This window comes from Rhinolophus sinicus, chromosome 16 (assembly GCF_057876585.1).
Source record: "Rhinolophus sinicus isolate RSI-liver-muscle chromosome 16, RSI-T2T, whole genome shotgun sequence".
Lineage (NCBI taxonomy): Eukaryota > Metazoa > Chordata > Mammalia > Chiroptera > Rhinolophidae > Rhinolophus > Rhinolophus sinicus.
This window is the reverse complement of record NC_142516.1, coordinates 142,589,012-142,608,509: the sequence shown is the minus strand read 5'-3', so window position 1 is coordinate 142,608,509 and position 19,498 is coordinate 142,589,012. Positions and strand designations below refer to the sequence as shown.

The window sequence follows — 19,498 nt, the reverse complement described above, 5'->3', positions numbered from 1 at the left end:
GTAAGATCTTCCCTGAGGGAGGGAAGTCTTGTGACCTCAGTCTTAAGACCTCAAAGCCCACGAGAGCAAGGGAAACCACTCGCAGCCCTCCAAGTGTCCAGTCACCTTTCCCAGGAAGGCCAGCATTGAAAGTGTGGTTAAATTCACGGCTGGCCTCTGGCTTGCCTCAATCCAGTATCACAAAACATGCTTTTATCAATGTTACATTTTCACAAAGAACATTTGACTTTTTCCTTCCTCTTGGGATTATTTCGTGAAGAAAAATGAAGCTGTTGATAGCAAAATGCTTTGCTTGAATGGAAACTAGATAGATCTGGATCAAGTGTTGAGATAACAAAGGTGTGTTTCCATCCTTTTCCTCTCACAGCTCACTTTGCAGGTCACTATTCAGACCGTGCAATCCTGGTGAAACCAGAGACATTTTCTGTTCAGGATGATTAGGACTTTCTAAAACTTTATGGTAAAGCGTTCTTTGAGAAATGTGAGTTCAACAGTTTTACGAGGAAACCAATGGGATCACGACTCTTTGCAAGACTAGCACTCATGTTCTGTGTATGTCCTGATTAGGAAAATGGGCACAGAAATGCCCACGGGCAGAAGGCGGTGCATAACTGTAATGATAGAGAATTAGGGAAGGAGAAGGCAACTTAAAGTAACAAACAAAAAGAAAAGAAAAACAAAAGGAAAGAAGAAGAAAAGGAAAATACTTTGAAGGCATTTTTTCCATAGGAAAAAAATATTTTATTTTTTTTAAGAACAAATTCAGTTGGAAACAGACGTGGAATGTGACTTCACGGATTTCATTTTCTGGGGGCTAACTGCAATGTGGAACTAAGGCAGATCGAAAACCTATGACAGGCTATGAAAATAAAACAAAGAAAGAAAAAATATTTATAACTCAAGCATAATACTGTGTTACTTACAAATTGGACAACGAAATTTTAAATAAATATTCATGGTACATAATTACGGCACAAATATGCAGCAATTTGGCAACCTTTTATACCATTTTTTTCCTCATTACAGTGCAAAGGGGAATGACACTGCCGTTTAACAAGCTGTAGCTAAATACATTGCAAAATTCAGATTTTATACAAAACATCTTGCTTAGACTTTATAAAAAACCAACATTGCTCTATGTACACAATCTGGGTAAGAAAAGCCATTTCTGTCTTGTTTTCATGTGTATTTTTATTAAAAAGGTGAATAAGGCTACTGTAACACCCCAAATCCATATACAGTAAAATCTGAACCTATGTACAGCATCTTCACTTAAACATTATGGTGCAAATTCCAAAGTCAGGTGACTAGGGATGATAACACAAGCAAGGCATTTACAGTAACTTTCCAAAGCTGAACCAACTTCAAATAAAGGGACAGTTGGTAGATTGTCATATTCTGCACCAGACACAAAACAGACGCACAGAACACTTTTCGATTGGTTGCAGGTAACTCTTCATCAATTCATCTGATTTTTCACAGTTTAGCATATAACCAAAATGTAGCCAACCGATGATACACACATTTGATTTCATTAAAATCAGACTATTTCCCATTTTTCCCCTTCTCACCCCTCTCCCCCATCCTACAGGTAATTTTTGATGGCTTACAAGAAAATCTTGTCCGAATGCACATAAAGGAGAAGGTTGGGGTGATGGAAAGAATTACATATGTACTGTGGCTGGTCACCATGGCAACCTTCCACAGAAATATGATATAGATATATATAATATATATTGTAGATATATATTATACATATATGTACACATGTATACCACACACCCACTCATACATACACACACGCACTTTGGACCAACATCATTTTCAGGTTCAGGAAATAGAGAAGAATAATTTCTGTTGCAACTCATTTTTGCAGGTATTCATTAGAGGTTCGAGAACCTTAAAATGCTGTTGCCACATTTTTTTCTCCCAATTCAGAAAGCAAAGTGTTACCATAGTAACAGGACTATGTTAAAGATGTCTATTTTGCATAGCACATAAAAAGTAGGTTTCCTGTTTACTCGTTTAGTTTCCCAAAAGGGAGGGTTGGGGAGAGGGGAGGGAGGAGGGAAGCTCAAGCCAAACTTTCAGCTGAAACCCCCTCCATGTGACCCGGTGGATTCTAGCGAACACTTCAGCCATAAGGCAAGGGAAAACACAACACAGAAAATAAATGCCGGAACATCTTGTCATTGTTAAATATATGATGCAGTAACATCAATTTCCTGGTATTTGGGGCTTGCATTTCCTAGTCTACAGTTACGTGAGATGCCTTCAGAGGACTTGGTTATTTTTGTATTTGCTCTCCTTATTGTTATTTTTGGAGTGATGTTGTTTTTCCCAGAAGTAGCTGTCCAATTTCTTTTTCTTTTTTTAAAGTACTGAGCGTTGGGACCACTTAATTGCCACAAATGAATTTCACATCTTCTGGTGTGTATTGTGTGCAATCTTAAAATATATATTAGTAAAAATCTTTCACTTTATATCCCTTGTGTTCTATATACCTATTATAAATACGTCCTATCCTCCTTCTTCCCCCTCGACATCATAATTTATTTCCATCTTAAGGATCTAAGGGGTTTGCCATATGTGCTTCACCTTGACACGGAGCACCCGCGCACGCGCGGCGGCCTCGCTCAGTACCTACCCCGCGGCCCTCGGCCCGGACAGCACCACCATAAACCAAAGTGTCGTAAGGCTCGATTGGGGAGGAGGGCGGGAAAGGGGCATTGGGGGACAGGGGAATCTGACCTACCTTTTATATATGAGAATTCTTTAATAACATCAATGATGATGGAATTACAGCCTGTTTGACCTTTGGCTTTTAAACTTCTAGGTCAGATTTGGCTCTCTGCTATTCTCCTAAATGCTTTCCCTGTGTTTAATAAAATGTGATAAGTATAGCAGCTGAGTCTGCTTTAAACATCATCCAAAGCAGACCGACTTCCCTCCAGCTTGGGAGCTGTACATCTTATTGCCAGTACCACAACAGTCCTGCCGGAACCTACCACCAGCGGCCTGCTTTCTCCCTTCCCTCTCCAAGCCCGTTCCTTTACCAACAATGCCCCTTTGTTCCACCCAGCGAAGAGGGACTGCGTTTTTTCCTGCACGTTGCTATTTAATAAGAGTGAATTCCTTCCAATGCACCCTGATCCACTGTGTGCTGTTGTGTCTCCTACTTGCCTCTTAAAATCTGAGCAAAACCGAAGCGCTGCGCCACCTCATCCGGTTCTCTTCGTCCCTTCCCAACTTTCTGTTTCAGAGGCAGCAGCAGGGAACCACATTTGCAGACAGCCCTTTCCCCCGGCCCACCCGCTTCCGCCAACTCCTAGTCTTCCTCAGCTGACAGCCTAGCGTCTGGCTGGAAGGCTCCTTATTAGCAAACGTAATTTCTATAAATGTGTTACCCATTCAACTGTAGCTGTTGTTGCAAATGGATGGAGTAGGAGACCCCAAACATTAATGTTCCATTAGTGATGCAGAGTGTGGCGTGAGAGGAAACCTCATGTGAAGTACTGTAGAGTGCCGGATAACAGGAGTGTGCAACAGTTATCCGAGGGGCACACACCCGAGACAGGAGCCGGCACCTGCCCAGGAGGCTCCGGGCTCCCTCTCATCCAGCAGCCACTCTGTCTCCCCCTGGCTGCGGTGCAGGCCGGAGCGGCTGCGGCACATGGCTTCAGGGATGAGAGGTGTGAGGCGAGCGCCGCAGCCCCCGCGGGCACCTTCCACACGAGTCTCCCAGCGGTCGGTGAGTATCTGTGTTCACCTCGGCCGAAACGCTACAGACTAGTAAGCTGTCCAACTCCACAGGGCTCTTCCGAGAAGGAGTGTTCCCTCTCCCGTGCTGTGCTTCAGTCCACTCGAGACACAGGGGGTCATCAAACCCTCCGCGGGCTGGCGGCAGCGGGACAGTAAGTTTCCTCCGGGAAAGCGAAGGCACCGCCGAGTCTCAGACCTTGTAGTAAATGTTCGCCGGGCTCTGCGGAGGCATCTCCTGCACTATGTACACCGGGTGCCCATAGTCCCCGCTGACCTTCTCGTAGTGTGGGCAGAAGACACTGTCTGCGGTCCTCAGCGGGATGATAATGTCACTGGGCTCCGAGCCGTTGTTGTTGCCGCTGCGCTTCGGCGTGGCCAGCGTGCTGAGGGACAGGGTGGCCGTGTGCTGCGGAGAGTGCTTCCGGTGTCTTCTCCGGTACTTGAGCAAGAGGACCACCAGCGTGATGATGATGACGATGAAGATGATGCATCCTGAAGCAATCCCTGCGAATAAGGCCACTTCGGAACCAAGGATATTGTTCCCAGAATGTCCGGCACTGTTGCCGTCTGTGCTGGAACCTGCACCGGTTGAGAAAGAACAGTTATCGCTGCCCTGAGTGCTGACGAGCTGCTTTTAGGGCCCTTCAAAATGTGAAAAATAAAGCAGGGCCCACGATGTAACTGGCAACTAGACTTTGACAAACCAATTACCTCATTTAATAGCTAAACGTTAAAGGCAGAAGTCAGCAATCGATATGAAAGGAGATGTGCCTCTCGGTCGGATTTTCATGCTGCTCCCAAACCACATCGTTTCCTTTTCATATATCATCATCCATCAACCTCGTGGATGGGCTGTGACAGCCAGCCCTTGATCTTGCCTCATGTTTTAACCCATGGAAGCCAGCCTGCGGCCACAGCAGACAGAGGAAAAGGAACTAGCCGATTCTCTAGGTCTCAATGTTTGCTGACAGGTTGTACTGCTCTCCTGCTTTCCTCTGGAGCTGGTGGCTTCCTGGGAACCCAAACAGCCTGCCTTCTTAAGACAAGCCCTGCCTACTGGCAGCAAGGCACAAGTACGCCAAAGGAGTGGTGGGGCCTGGGGAAATGTTCAACTCGTAACTCGTCTGTATTATTTGATTTACACTTAAAATGTATTTGGAAGGCAGTAGAAACTCTCATGCTGAACAGACTGCCAACCCAAATGTTAAGCACTAAAAAATTGCCTGGCATCATTATATTATCCATTTATCAGTTTGTCACAAGAATTTGACACATCTTGTCATTGAAAGTTAGAAATAACAACTTCCCTCCTTGCCGCTTGGAAAGAGAGAATCTTGCTACAGATGCTAACTTCACATGACTACCAACCGGGCATACAGATCCCTAGTACAAAACTGCTGACGTCTGCTCAACAACTACCATGGAAAAAATTCATTAGTGTGGTAAGAAACACACAGCTATTTGTGCAAAGGCTGTTAAGAAAATGAAGTTAAATGACAGCCAATTTTATCTAATGTTCTCAACTTCTGCCAGGGATCTATTTAATATTTTCTCTTATACTGAAAATGTAAAAGAAAAAAACGATTTTTCGATAATAACCGCCTGGAACACGTGGCACTATGCAGGACTTTAAGATGTTACCATCTAAACTGTACGAGAGGATCAATCAGGCTCTTTGTGGATTAGACATAATTACATGAGGGATTAGAACATTAATTACATATACATTAACATCAGCTTGAAGCAAGTGTTGCAACCAGCACGACAAACTGTCAGCCGATGAAAGCAACTTTGGTCTGAGAGACTTGTGCTAATAATGGGCACTTACAACTGATGAATTCTACACTTTTGAAGGTAGGACTTTTGTGGAAATAAATTATTTTGTTCTAACTGAGTAATTGATGACAGCTAACTGAGAGCAATGATTCCTGACTTCGGTAACTACAAGCTAATCCTACTAGTGTAGAAGTACTTCAACTCCGTTTTACCTCTTGAAATACGGAGCATACACACAGCGCACACAGACCTACACACACAGGTCACGCTGCTGTACCTGGATTTGGTTTGACAAAAGGACTTGTTGTTGAGCTTCTCCCATTTGTACCAGCTTCTAGGTCTGGACGTCTTGTTGGATCATTATGCCTGGTTGACCCAGCAGAACTCGAATCTATATGAAAAACAAATGGTTACTTACAGCACAGACGTCTGATAAGATCTAGCTTTAGAAGCTGGCTATATATCTTCAGAGGCATGAATAGCAATGAACATAAGATTCTTTATGCAAAGTACTACAAGATACAAGAATATAATGTTCCTTTTGAAACAAAATGGTTATTCTAGTAATTTCAAAGGTTTAGATTGTGAGGCCATCTGTGGAAACTATAGGGATTCTTGCATTTGGCAGGCAGAGCATTGCAGATGACATTTCAATTTAATTGAGCAAGTTGATTGACTGCTATACCAATTTCTAATTAGAAGAATAATTCTTCCTGCACAATAGGTTATCTATAAGAGTAAAGGTTCAACAAACAAAAGTCTTCTGTAGTCAAGATGAAGAAATGGGCAAAATGGCAAATATCTTAGTTGTCATTCTGGGTATTTTAATTTTGAACCAAAGAAATGTTTTGCTTTTAAGAAGGAAAGACCATATACATATATATGAATATATATACATATATATATATATATACATATACACACACATATATATACATATATGGCAATAGACATTCTACCTGGCTGACATTAACTTCTATCTCCAATAAAAGAAGTTTGTTACATTGACTTGACGAAATCTCAGTGGCTCAAGGTGCAGAAAAAGGTTTGCTTTCAACACTAAACTGAAGAGTGCCTGAAAGCGAGTGTTAGCAATACTGACACTAGCGGGGGGTTCAACCAGATTACAGTGGCTTCATGAAGCAGCAGATGGTCTTTACCTTGTCCAACTTTCATGAGGATCTTCATGGCTCTTGTCTGGCACACCCCTCCCTCCTGGTTATCCAGGCCCTCCAAAGACCCATTTGATGTAGCTGATTAAAAATAAAATGGACAAAACAACAAAATAAAGAAAAATCAGGAAATCAATAAGCCAACTTTACATGAACATGAAATGTCTGAAAACAATTTGAAAAATAAGAATTCACTCTTAGTCACGTTTTCTGAAAGTATGGGATGCTGAAAGTCAAAAATAAAATAAAAAATAAAGAAATAAAGAAAAATGGATGCTGTCGACACTGCCGCATGTATGCTACCTGGTTCCAAATTTACTTAAGCACTTTCTCCTTCCTTCATAATCAACTAATTTAGTCTTACTATATAGATAAAAGGGACAGCATCTTCCAAAAAGCTTACTATTTTGGGGTCAAACTGAAAAGAGCAAAATAGTTAATACAGTAATTTCAAAACGTGGTAATCATCACACAACACCTGCTTCCTCTACTACAGATTTCCTGCTTCAAGAACAATTAGCTTGATGCGCCCTGTTTGTCAAGCATCCAAGTTCTGTAAACACTAAAAGAGAGACTCCCACATCCCTTTTCTTCTTTTCCCAGCCTTACTCAAGCTTAAGAAGTATATTAGAATTTAGGTCTTCAAATTCTGAAGTTTGTTCCACTCATTTTGTACTCAACCAGAAAGAAGGAGTGTATTATTACCACCAACCTCAATATTAGTCAAACTCGTCAGCCAAACTCCCTGTTTTAGGACAATTCTGGATGGACAGAGGGAGACCCACACATCCCACTCTGTGAGGGCCCTGTGGCAAACTGGGATATAAGGTAGAGTTCTTCATGTTCAGCAGCTTTATTCCCTTTCCACTTCAGGAGGAACAGAAGGAGCAAGGACAATATTTGACCACTCTCCGTGTTTTTGGTGTTTTTTTTTTAACAGTCTATGCTCTACTCCACTTAAACACATTATTGTTCTGTCCTTTTAGGATAGTGAGTTCTCTGAATTGCTTTGTAACTAAGGCTGAAAAAAGATAGGTGGCCAGGTACTTTGCTGAGGAACAGGATTTAAATTACAGGTCAAGTTCCAGAAGAGAAAAGAAGGTGAAGAGTGCTAGACATTTACATTCTTCCCAAGTTCAAGGGGCAAGGAACAGAAAGAAGTGTTTCATAATGCATTTCTGCAATGTAAATCATTCCCTACTTTCATTATCAGAGTCTTATCTACTAACATTATACTTTTAAAGGCAGTGAAAAAGGGACAGACTTTCTGGTAAAAATAAAACTGAAAGACATTCTTTCACCGGGCTGTTTGTTTTCCAATGATGGGTCAACAAACAAATTCTCAATGCATATATAGAAATATGCATGCCATGGATAATTACATGAGCTGGAAATAAGGCGCTTATTTACTTGACTTTGTGTTCTTGAGTTACTGACTTTTACTTTCACTGTTTTCCTTGAAAACAATGGCTGCCTCTTGTGTGTATAAATATCTCTTTGCTTATCTGCGTATTTCCTTAAAGTTCACAGTCTCACAATCGTATTTCACTCTTCTGCTATTGCTGACACTGAACTTCTCCTGGGAAACTGGGTGAAAGTTGCCATAATAATTTGGCGGGGGTGGGGGGTAGTGTAGAAAGCAGACAGTATCCTCTTACAGATTGTTGAGAAAACATTTGGCAGGTAAGTTAAATACTTAAAAACTAAAAAGTGTGAATCTAAAAAAAAATCATCTTTTTCCCCCCATTTCTACACCCTTCTCTTTCCCTTTTCCCTCTTCCAAATATGTGCCTAAATTTCAAAGTATCCTTTTCTCTTAAAGGCTTAGAACAGTATGGATATTTATAAGCAGACATGATTTCTGGACAATTGTAGAGCAGCACTATAATCTGCACTTAATTATTTTGAGTTTTCTCATTTGATCTTTCTCAAAAATTAAAATGTGTTTTCATACAGGAAAAACTAGAAAACTGATGTCTTTTTTGGTTGCTGGTTTCAAAGATTCAGTTTACTTAATTCAAGTGAATTCTTAACATTTTCTAATTCATATACATAGAAATGCACCCACATGCAAAAGTGTACCAAACTCAAAGTTAAATGACTAACTTTTTCTCACTAAAGGCTTAACACTAAGCTAACAAATAAGATAAAAATAAGATCTGAATGGTGGTACACACACAAAAAAAAAAATAGGGAAAAATGTATTTATTTTAATCTTCATGAAAAAAGATCAAAGATTTAAGTCTGAAAGAAAAAAATAAAGGAATAACAGAAAGAGTAAGACAAGGCAGGGTAGAGAAGAGTCACTGGCAAATATAATTAAAAATAGCACCTGCAGAGGGACTGACTACTTCTACTTTGTCAATTTGGAATCACAAGAAATGCACATAAGTTGAGCGACTTTTTCTTTTCATTTCAATTTGTAGGTCAATGCCTGTTCTGAATATCAACACTTTTGTGCAGAATTCCCTTTGGTTTACCCAAAATGATGTCTGGATAACCCCCAAATGTGAAGAACTCTAAAAGTATTCAATTAAATTGCAATCTATAATTTAACATCTACAAACTATTTGATGGTAGGAGAAAAACTGTGAGAATGACACTGCATTGCATCTTTGAGAACTGAAATTTTGTTTCTTCCTTGGGGAGACAAAAAGGCTTCAAGCCCTGGTATTACATAGAGGGAAACCCATAGATGCCGCTTTGTAGAGGTCTTAGACAGTAGACGCTAACTGCCGTTTGGGGCAGGGTGGGGGTGTAGGGGAGAGCAGGCCGAGGGACAGAACTCTGTGAGTGAGGACAGTTTCCCTGTACATTCCTGGACTCTGCTTCTTTTCCTTTTAAGTCAGCTTGGAAGTTGCAAAGGTTACTGGAAGACATTGAAAGATTCATTGCTAAAGTTAAAACAGCTACCCAAATACTTGACTATTTAAAAAGGGGCTACATTTTATTTGTGACAACATGGATGGATCTTGAGATTATTGTGCTAAGCAAAATAAGTCAGAAAAAGTCGAGAACCATGACTTCACTCATATGTGACATATAAAACTGAAAGCAACAAACGAACAAGACAAACAAACAAAAACTCATAGATACAGACAATAGTTTAGTGGTTACCAGAGGGTAAGGGGGGAGGGTGGTGGTAGAAGAGGGAAAAGGGGGTCAAATATATGGTGATGGAAGGAAAACTACTCTGGATGGTGAACACACCATGCAATATATAGATGACATATTATGGAAATGTACACTTGAAACCCATACAATTTTACTAACCAATGTCACCCGAATAAATTTAATAAAAACTAAAAAAAAAAAAAAAGAGGGATTCACTTGCTTCTCATTTCAAATAAATAAATAAATTAAATTAAATTAAATAAAAAGGGGCTACATTTTAAAATATGGTTAGATGTTCCACCACGAAAGATTTTTGCCCTAAGTTAGGAATGATCTAAGTTGTCATGGAAAACCCTGTTTTAAGATATTACTACCAACTGAAACTGCAGAAGGTAAACTTTATAGGAGGCATAAAATGATTCGGAGTAACTTCAACTTACATTTGATCCCACAGTAAAAATTAACCTCTCTTCCCTACTTCCTCATCAGGGAGGGAAGTACCTGTGGTTCTAATGCTACAGGTCTCCCTGCCGCCACCTTGAGAAAGGGCAGTCAAAAGTGTCCTGTCCTGACTGTGCCTCTTTACTAGCAGAGAACTCCGAAATAAAGCCACAAGACTAATATTCTGATTTCTGCTGCAATAGCCAGTCACCAAGAAGCTTTAAAAGGTTTAGTGGCTGACTTTGGGAAACAAGAAATTGCTAATGCTGGAGAATAAAATTTATTTCCATTTCAGGAGACAATTTTGCAATTATTTTTATTGTTGATTGGAATGGATTGGCAATTTTTAACACAGAGAAAGAGGAAAAATAAGTTGTTACCTCATTATACTTTGTTTTTCTTTGTATCTCTCTACCAGCATTATCTAATCCTGCCACAATCAGTATTACTAAATGGAAGACACTGCATTTCATGATTCAGAAACAGAAAAAAACAACATTGCTATACCAAAGCTTTTAGTGACCAGATTTTTTTTTCCCCCCTTGGCCCTGGGAAAAAATAAACTTTACAAAATTAAAAATTACAAGAAAAGTTTCTCCATCTAGTTAGAAAACAAGTTTAATAAAAAATGCACAGGCGTTTTATAGCCTGCTTTTAAAAGCTTTTGCTTCAGGGAATCGAATTGCATGTAGTGAGTATACTGAAATCACTATATTGTTCCCCTAGGGCCTGATTTTCAGTGGGTGGAGATCATTGCTCAGCAAAAAAGTACCTTGAGTTCACATCGGCTAAAACGTTCTCTTCACATCTGAAAACTACATAGCCATCACCTGTGGTTTCCCATTAGTCTAGTTTGCACACGAACGTATCTGCAGTTCTTACTCACTGGGAACAGTGACACGCTTGTTCTCTGAGTAGGAAAAGGAGAACCAGTGGTAAAGCAGACTGAAAGGGCAAGAATATTTCTGGGCTGTGTTTTTTAGACTGTGTCCAGGGAGAGGAAGTAACACTGCATTTTAACATGTCTTTATTTGATTGTTATTCTCTGCACCGCCGGAAGCTAAGCTGCTGCACTGCATTTTGGTGGGTTTTAGTCTATCAGATCAGTAACATATACTAATCAGATGGAGACTCCAAACCTGCATGGGGGCTGATATATGGGTTAGCGATGAGGGCAGCACACACACACAAAATCTACAGAATGAAATCTTCTTAGGTCATGATGGAAAGAATGAAACATCAACATACACGGATACTTTGGGGGATATTTCAAAGTATTTTAAAATGTAGCTTATTGGAATGGGCTGGGATGAAGTGGGGGGTTCGATGGACACTAAAAAGCAAGTATTTTTATCAACTCCATCAAAGAAGTGCAGCAAAAAGAGACAGATAATAAGTCTACAGGGTGAGGAAAACCTGAGTTCAGTTTTCTAGTAAGAATGACAATCTGGTCTTTATATAAAGCTGCACATGACATACTTCCTCTTGATTATGAGACAAATAGCATTTTATGAAAATTCTCTATGAATAACATCCTCTGTGTACGATTCTTTTCCATCATTATACCATATGCTGGCCCTGCTCATTGTGATTTCTTAGGCCAGCTCCCTGTACATCAGTCTCGTTAAGCTCAATACAGTCTTCTGAAAAACCGGAAGCCTATTACCTGGCAAACTTAGGAACTAAAAGAAGCAAAATCAAGTGAGAAATATGGAAGGTAAAGCTGGGACATTAAAATTAGGTTACTGTTTTCTTCTATTAGTGCTAAGAACTCTTTGAGTATCTTAAAAAAAAAAAAAAAAAAATTGGAATGAGATGTGTAAGTTGAAAAACAAGGAGGCTGATAAAAATATAATTACTTAATGTGAACATACAACCCAGGAAGCTCAGATCGATCTACTTAGCACCCTGACATCAGTTCAAATTCAAATGTGTGATGCAAATTCAAAATATGTACTACAGAAAAAGGAATTCAATTTCTAGAACTCAAGTGAATGTAATTTAATGCCTTGGGCATCATGGCTCTTTAAAGATATCAACTTAAGAGAAAAATTCTAAACATAGAAATGATAATGTTCACTGAATGCCAAAAAATAAATGCCTTTTTATAACTAATAAAAACTTCTCAAACAGAAACATCTGTATAACATGCCAAAAGAAAGGAGAATAATTCACTTCTAATTTCTTCCTTTTTATGTGTTTTCCTCTGTGGATTTACAGTGAAAGAAATGAGGAATATACCAATATACCATGACTTTCCAAGGGCCTTGTTATTCTTGCTTGGTGTAATAAAAAAAAAAAATAAAAAAAAAAAAGTTCAGCATTATTTCAAATCACATGGCATTTCATCCCATAATATCTGATCTTAGAGTAAAAGTTTTACACATACTTCAATGGCCTCGTAGAAGAAAGAAAAACACAAAGGATGTTTTCAAAAAGAAATATATATCCACAAAAGCATTTTTTTTTTTAAACCTTTCTACTTGATAAGACAGCTCTTAGTGGCATTCACAGTCAAAACACTGGAAAAGCTACTCATGAGGTGGGATGTGTTTGTTTCTTACCTAAGGAAACATTGCTCCAGTTTGATAGGAAGAATCATTTGAATTAAAACCACATCACTATGGTTGTGTTATGAAATTTTAAAGCAGTACATCAGGCATTAAGAAGTAATAACTGGCTTAGCCCCAGTGACTTCTATGCCCCACAATTAGTTTCTCCACTAGACAGAACAATTTGGAAAAGTGAATTTAAAAAGAAGTCACAGTTTAGACCTTCCTTCCTGTATTCTAGCATAAAATATGACTGAAGATACCAGGTATCAAATATAAACGGATGTTCTTGAATAAAACGGTGTAATTTTATTTCTTCAATTTCAAACGTTCATCATCAACAATGATAGGGTGTTATATTGACAGTTCAGCAAAAAAAGAGGGGTGTTAGAAAATGTAACAACCTTGAATCAGTTTAGGAAAGTGTGCTTGTGTATTCCTTAAAAGATTTAATGACATACATGATTTTGCCACTTTCCTTTTAGGAAAGACAGGAGATAGGAGGATACTATGTAGAACTGAGTCTTGAAGGTGCCAATATAATATATAGTCATATATTTTATAGCTCATATCTCATATATCATATGAGACTTGGACATTGAGGGAAGTCAACCTACTGAGAGAATAGTAACAATATAAAGTAATAAACACCACATCTAGAACGTAAGAAATTCTGTCATAGCTTACTCATAAAATCTTTTAACCATTAAGAACTGTATACAAAGATCAAGTAAGTGACAATCACTGAACATGCCACAATTCATAGTTATCCTTGATAATACAGTCCTGAAAAGTCACTGATCACATATAACCAGAATGCAAAAGATGGGAAGTAGTGAATGCGTGTGAGTGTATGTGTGTCTGAGATATACGTGTGTGCACACCTATGTGACATATATCACGGAAAAAAAGCACCCTCCAAGCTCAGCTCAGTGCCCTGACACTATTCTGAGAAAGATCAAACAGTTTTGGCAATAAATTACCTGTCACTCTTTTTTTTTTTTTTTTTTTTTTTAACTAGAGGCATGATTAAACACGAGATTATTTATGAGTGGTTTACTTTATTTCCCCTCAAAATACTGCTTGAAATACTTTGTCTTGATTTTTAAATGAATTATCTTGAGGAAATACATCTCCTGCTAAGTTTAAGATTTTATTGCTAAAAATTATGATGATTTATCTTATGCAGGTGGAATATCCCATTAGGTAAAAAAAATTCAACATGAACCCATAAAAAAGCTTTTCATTTAATATGCTTTAAGGGAGTTTATCTTATTGTCATAGTGATTCAGACAAAATTAACATTGTAAGAATGTGACAATCAACAGTAAAAGACTACCTTTATGCATGAGAGTCAAAGCTAACATGGGCCAAAACTGACTGAAATAGAGAAACTGTATTTCAAAAATAGATGCCAGATGACCACTTCAATAAAATGACCACACTCATATTAAAAAAGAAAAATGATGTAAGAGTTCTAAAGATAGAACATAATTCTCTACTATCTGTATTAGCTTAACGTTAAGCATTCAGATTTTTAAAAAATGAGACTTCCCAGTCAACAGATAGTGATAAGATCTAATGAAAATATTCTGAAATATGAAGAAGCAAGTGTTTGAGTGGCTTATTATTTCTAGCACACAATCCATTGCCCACTCCTGCATTTTTAAGTCTTAGTCATTAAAATATCTTTGTGGCGATATCGAAATGTCTAGCTAGCAAAGGGTCAAAGTAAAAAGTTCATGGTGGGGGGGGGGGCGCACATCCTACGAACCTCTTGCTCATTCTCCTGTCACTAATCGCATGCAATGATATTAATGACGCAGTAATTGCGAGACAGCAGCACTGAAGTGGAAAACGTCCACCTGAAGCAGAGTTCAGCTCTGGGTGGCAGGACTTCACCAGTGGCTGAATTAATGTTTGCTGACAGTTTAGAATACAACACTGCCGATGAGAAAATGTGCCACTCTCGTGGCATAACAGTTTAGCTGGACATGAAGTTATTCGCTTTGACCATCTAGACACCAGTGGTAACCCCAAGAAAGGGCTCTGTCTGAATTTGCCCTACACGTGAATCTTATTCCGTTCAGGGGACATGTTCTCTATGCTAAGAAACCAGAGCAATTTTCCACATGTTTGCTTTAATAAAAGAATACCTTCATCTCCTGGTTTAATATCAGGAACAATGAAACTAGGTTATCTCACTAATGCAAAAAGCCATTTGTGATGCATATCTGTCTTTTAGCAACTTACAGCCAGCTCCTCTGTGAAGTGATCAATTATGCCCCTGCTAGAAGTTTTGCCGATCCGTCCATCCATCCATCCATCCATCCAGCTACCCACCCACCCACCTAAACCACAGCACTTATACTTGGCTAATGAAATTTTCAGTCTCTTAATCCCAGTATTTGTGTATTGGGAGTTTTTTGTTGTTGTTGTTTTTTCTAATTTAACTATTTAGCAACTTTCCATTGTGGACCTCCAAGTACTTGATAACATTTTTAAAAACTAAAATAACATAGTCTTATTGAAGAAATGGAACTGATTGATAGTAGATCTAAAAAGAAAAAGAAAATTCAGAAGATCTGACAAACTGCTATTACAACCATCTTTTCTGAATGGCCCTTACTCCTTTCCATCTGCTCTGTAGGATGTGTTTCAGTCAACTTGGAGGCACATGATTGAAGTGAGTTATTACTGAAGTTGGTACACAATGTGGGACAAGGCATCGGGCCCAACATGCTTGACACAAGCATGGGCTTCATTAGGTATCAGTATCCCACGAGCTTCTCCTCTGTTGCTATGGGTGTTACTGAATGTCCCTATACTCTCTTCAGTGTAGCTCTGTATGGGATGTGATACAAATGTGTACTCACTTTCCTCTCACTGTGTATGCACTTACATGCTTGGTGAGCAGGAGGCACTGTCATCAACTAATGACTGGTCTAATGGTCTGACAGCCCGGGGGAGTTTTAACCTCGGTATTTCATGGCTGTGAGAACTGTACTGAACAACTCACACTTCCTAAGTTTCAGTTTTCTCACAGTGATAAAAATTTCTCTGTCACCTGTGTTTCAAGACTCCAAAGTGACACAGAGGAGGTGAGGCCACACTTCCCCAAGTAATCAAACACCCACCCTGAGATTTCTGAACGACAGAAATAAACGTGTGACTCTTAAGAGCTATATAAATAAGTGTTTTTTTTCCCCCAAAGTAATCTTTTGTGTCTGTCTATGCCTCTTGGTTATTTCTTAAAGTGCTTTATTTTGCTTTAAATTTTCATCTTCAAGATGAATATTTAAAGGCTATTAAGAAACTTGTTCTCTCTCATGCTTGTAGTAGGTCTCCAGTATTCAATTATTTAAGTCTGTAAGTGAACTTTTAAAAAGTTATAAATAGAGGTGCTAGAGATATTAAGATGTATTTTATGAAATAGTAAAGGCAGTTTTGTTCTGAGCAATCCCTAAATAATTCCTTTTTTCCCCCTAAGTAATCTTCATTTCTGATCTGCTCTTGCTTTGCTCTTATTTTGCATATGAAGTTTTAGTCTCTCCCGTCTCTTTAAGAATCAGATTCATCTCATTCTTTTGTCGGTTATTTTGCGAATTGGGAATAGTGTTCACAGGACTCTGTCTAGCTCTAAATGACATAAGCTGTCACTACTACCTAGGTGACGCCATGGAATGTGAACTGAGTCTCACTCTACAGCAGCCTTCTCCTCCTAAACCCGAGTGATCTGGGATAAATAGCCCAGTGGCCACGACTCCATCAGACCCATGAGCCAGAAGTTTCTCAGCACAACCTCCAGTTAAGCAGAAGCCAAGACTTTATTCCTTAAGTGCAAAGAGTTTAAGCTTTATTCACATTGAATTCAACAAGGAGTCTTACTGATACACTCCAGGAGAGCCTTCAGTAGAGTCAGAAAAGGATTTCACATTATGTTAAATAATAGAAATGACGCTTCTAATTATCAGACTAATGAAATGATGTACTTTCCCAGCTAGTCTCAGTGACAAGGCAACTCTGAAACATTTTTTTCTTCTAGAAGAATATTTCTACTACATTCGGATGCTGCTGAAATTATCAATAAAAACACAGCATTTCTTTTCTGTAATAGGGAACTGAGAAAAAGCCCAGCAAAGTTAGTTAAAGGGCAAATAGAGAAAATGATTATGCATTTGGAAGACGCCTCCCACTGTTGTCTCTTTTGGGTCTTACCGAAGATCTGCTAACAAGCTTGGGCAATTCCACCAACAAAAAGCTACTTAAATGCATGTTTCTTGGTAAGGGAAGTCCAAGGACAAAAGACCTTTTATTAACACTCCAGGAAGACAAAGAGGGAAGATCTTATAATTAAGTTACACAGCATTACTGAAACTTGTAAACTCTTGAGTTTCATTTTATGGATGGTTTTCAAATAAATGATACTTTCTGAGCCCATCTTCCCCGCCCCCAGCTTGCAGGAAAGCACAGGTTGCCTTCAATCTTCAGTCTCACACATCCTCCCCCACTCCAAAGAGCTCCTCAGTTGTATGTACTCATTTGGAGCCAACCATGGAAGTAAGCACTTTATGTGTATTACCCCATTTCAATGCATACTACCTCGAGAAGGCAGGTACCGTCATCATCCCAGTTTACAGATGAGAAGATTGAGGCGAAGACTGGTTAAGTAACTTGTTGAAAGGGCATTTGAGAACCCAGGTCTGTCCGCCTCCAGACTCGCAACTACTACGGAAATCTGTAGCTCTAAGTGGTGTGTGTGTATATATCCCCCAAACAGCAAGATTCTGATGAATATTCTATTACAAAGATGACAGTTGTAGGTTAAAAATAAAAATGTATTTACATGCTTGAATTCAGCAATTATATGCAAGGTATCAAACATAAATCTTCACCCCAAAGTCAGAAGACATGAGTGACAGGCTGATGTAGCCACAGCACTACACGTGATGAAAACGTAGCTTTTGTTACATTTATCATATAAATATTTAATCAACTAAAGCATATAATCATTTTGCAGAGGCCACACATTCTTATTTATTCTCAAAGATGTCTACTTCAAATGTACTTCAGAAGTACATTTGAAAGCTCCCGTAACTATTTTGCTAGAGAAAGAGATTACAGTACATTCAGTATATTTTACTGCCACTTGCCATACCTACTCCCCAGATACAAGTAAATCAAAAACAGGAAAGAAAAAAGGAAAACAAATATATAGACACACTCAACAAAAACACAGAAATGGAATCTGTTCTTCTGTTTTGATTCTTTAAAAATAGTGTTTCATTATAATTGTGTGCAAGTGCTTTAATTTATTTTGCAATTTTGCTCAGCAGTGGAATTTATGCCTGAAAAATAGCAAAGCTGACTGTGGAGCCTTCCAATTTTATAGGCTCTGATTGAAAAAAAAATTTTTTTGCTTTGGAGAATTAAACCAACGAAGGGCCTAAGGAATGGTAATTCATTCAGTGGTGTCTCAAGGAAGAGTGTGCCGAGGCATGGTAAGTGAGGGATGTCTTTTGGAAGCATGGCTGTGAACATGGCAGCATGTACATTATAAAGCAATTTTTAATCAATCATTAGAAGTGCTGACTTTTAGACTATTTTCCACAAATCCATGTCTGGCTGCAGATTTGAAGTAAAATAACATAAAAGCCACACAAAACGAAATCAGGAGGTGCTCTGAGCATGTGGCATTCTTTGTTTAGCAATTCTCCATGGCCACTGTTCACTTCAAAAGTATGAACACAATGGCATTCATTTTCACCCATCTCTGACTCACATAATTTTGGTAGTGTGATGAAAACCTCTTTGTAGGTATTTTGTAAGACTTTATGCTAAGGTTGGTTAATCAACCTGCAGAACCTTTATAAGAGTGGATGTTGTAAAGAGCCAACACACAAAATTACTCACTCATTCAACTCTACCACCTCTAAAAAGAAATTGTAAACCAAGCCCAGAAAGTGTCTACAAGAAAATTTTATGACACAAATATGGATGATGGCTGAGACACAGTTTAGAATGCCTTCCTAATATTAATTGAAGTGTTTACTAAGACAGAACTTCCCTTGACAAGGGGCAACTGTAAAACAGGTACTGTTTCCCCAAAAATAAGACCTAGCCGGACAATCAGCTCTAATGTGTCTTTTGGAGCAAAAATTAATATAAGACTGGTGTTATGTTTATTATATTATATTATATTATATTATATTATATTATATTATATTATATTATATTATATTATATATTATATTATATAAGACCCAGTCTTATATTATAGTAAAATAAGACCGGGTCTTACATTAATTTTTGCTCAAAAAGACGCATTAGAGCTGATTGTCTGGCTAGGTCTTATTTTCAGGGAAACAGGGTAGTTATTTCATAAACTCTTTTTAAACTTTAAAGATATAATAACAATAGCTCTACTTATGTAAAATGCTTACTATGATTTTAAAGTAATTAAGATTCTAAATGTAATAAAAAACGGAGCTTTTTCAGACGAAATGATTGTAACATTCCCACCTTTGGATCATTTAAGATTAGGACATTTTATTGGGCAAAATTAGGCCCAAGGCTAATCATTGGAAAAAGGTCACTTGAAAAAGTCAATTTTAAACATTAAGAAAACCCACAGACATCATTTTGCCACATATCAAAGCAAATAACCGCCTATGAGAAGAA

General features: G+C 38.5%; 1 protein-coding gene across 2 annotated transcripts in view; it reads right to left on the bottom strand.

Moving 5' to 3' along the window:
- Positions 1 to 2,358: 2,358 nt before the first annotated feature.
- Positions 2,359 to 19,498, bottom strand: part of EFNB2 (ephrin B2) — a 43,287-nt gene continuing 26,147 nt past the window's right edge. The window contains exons 3-5 of one of the 2 annotated variants that reach the window (XM_019731055.3): positions 6,699 to 6,791; positions 5,816 to 5,929; positions 2,359 to 4,341 (exon numbers count right to left, since the gene is read on the bottom strand). In XM_019731055.3, the coding sequence (XP_019586614.1) occupies positions 3,953 to 4,341; positions 5,816 to 5,929; positions 6,699 to 6,791 (596 nt within the window). In that variant the 3' untranslated portion in view covers positions 2,359 to 3,952. The remainder of the gene's footprint in view (positions 4,342 to 5,815; positions 5,930 to 6,698; positions 6,792 to 19,498) is intronic. The other variant, XM_019731056.3, reaches the window with a different exon arrangement.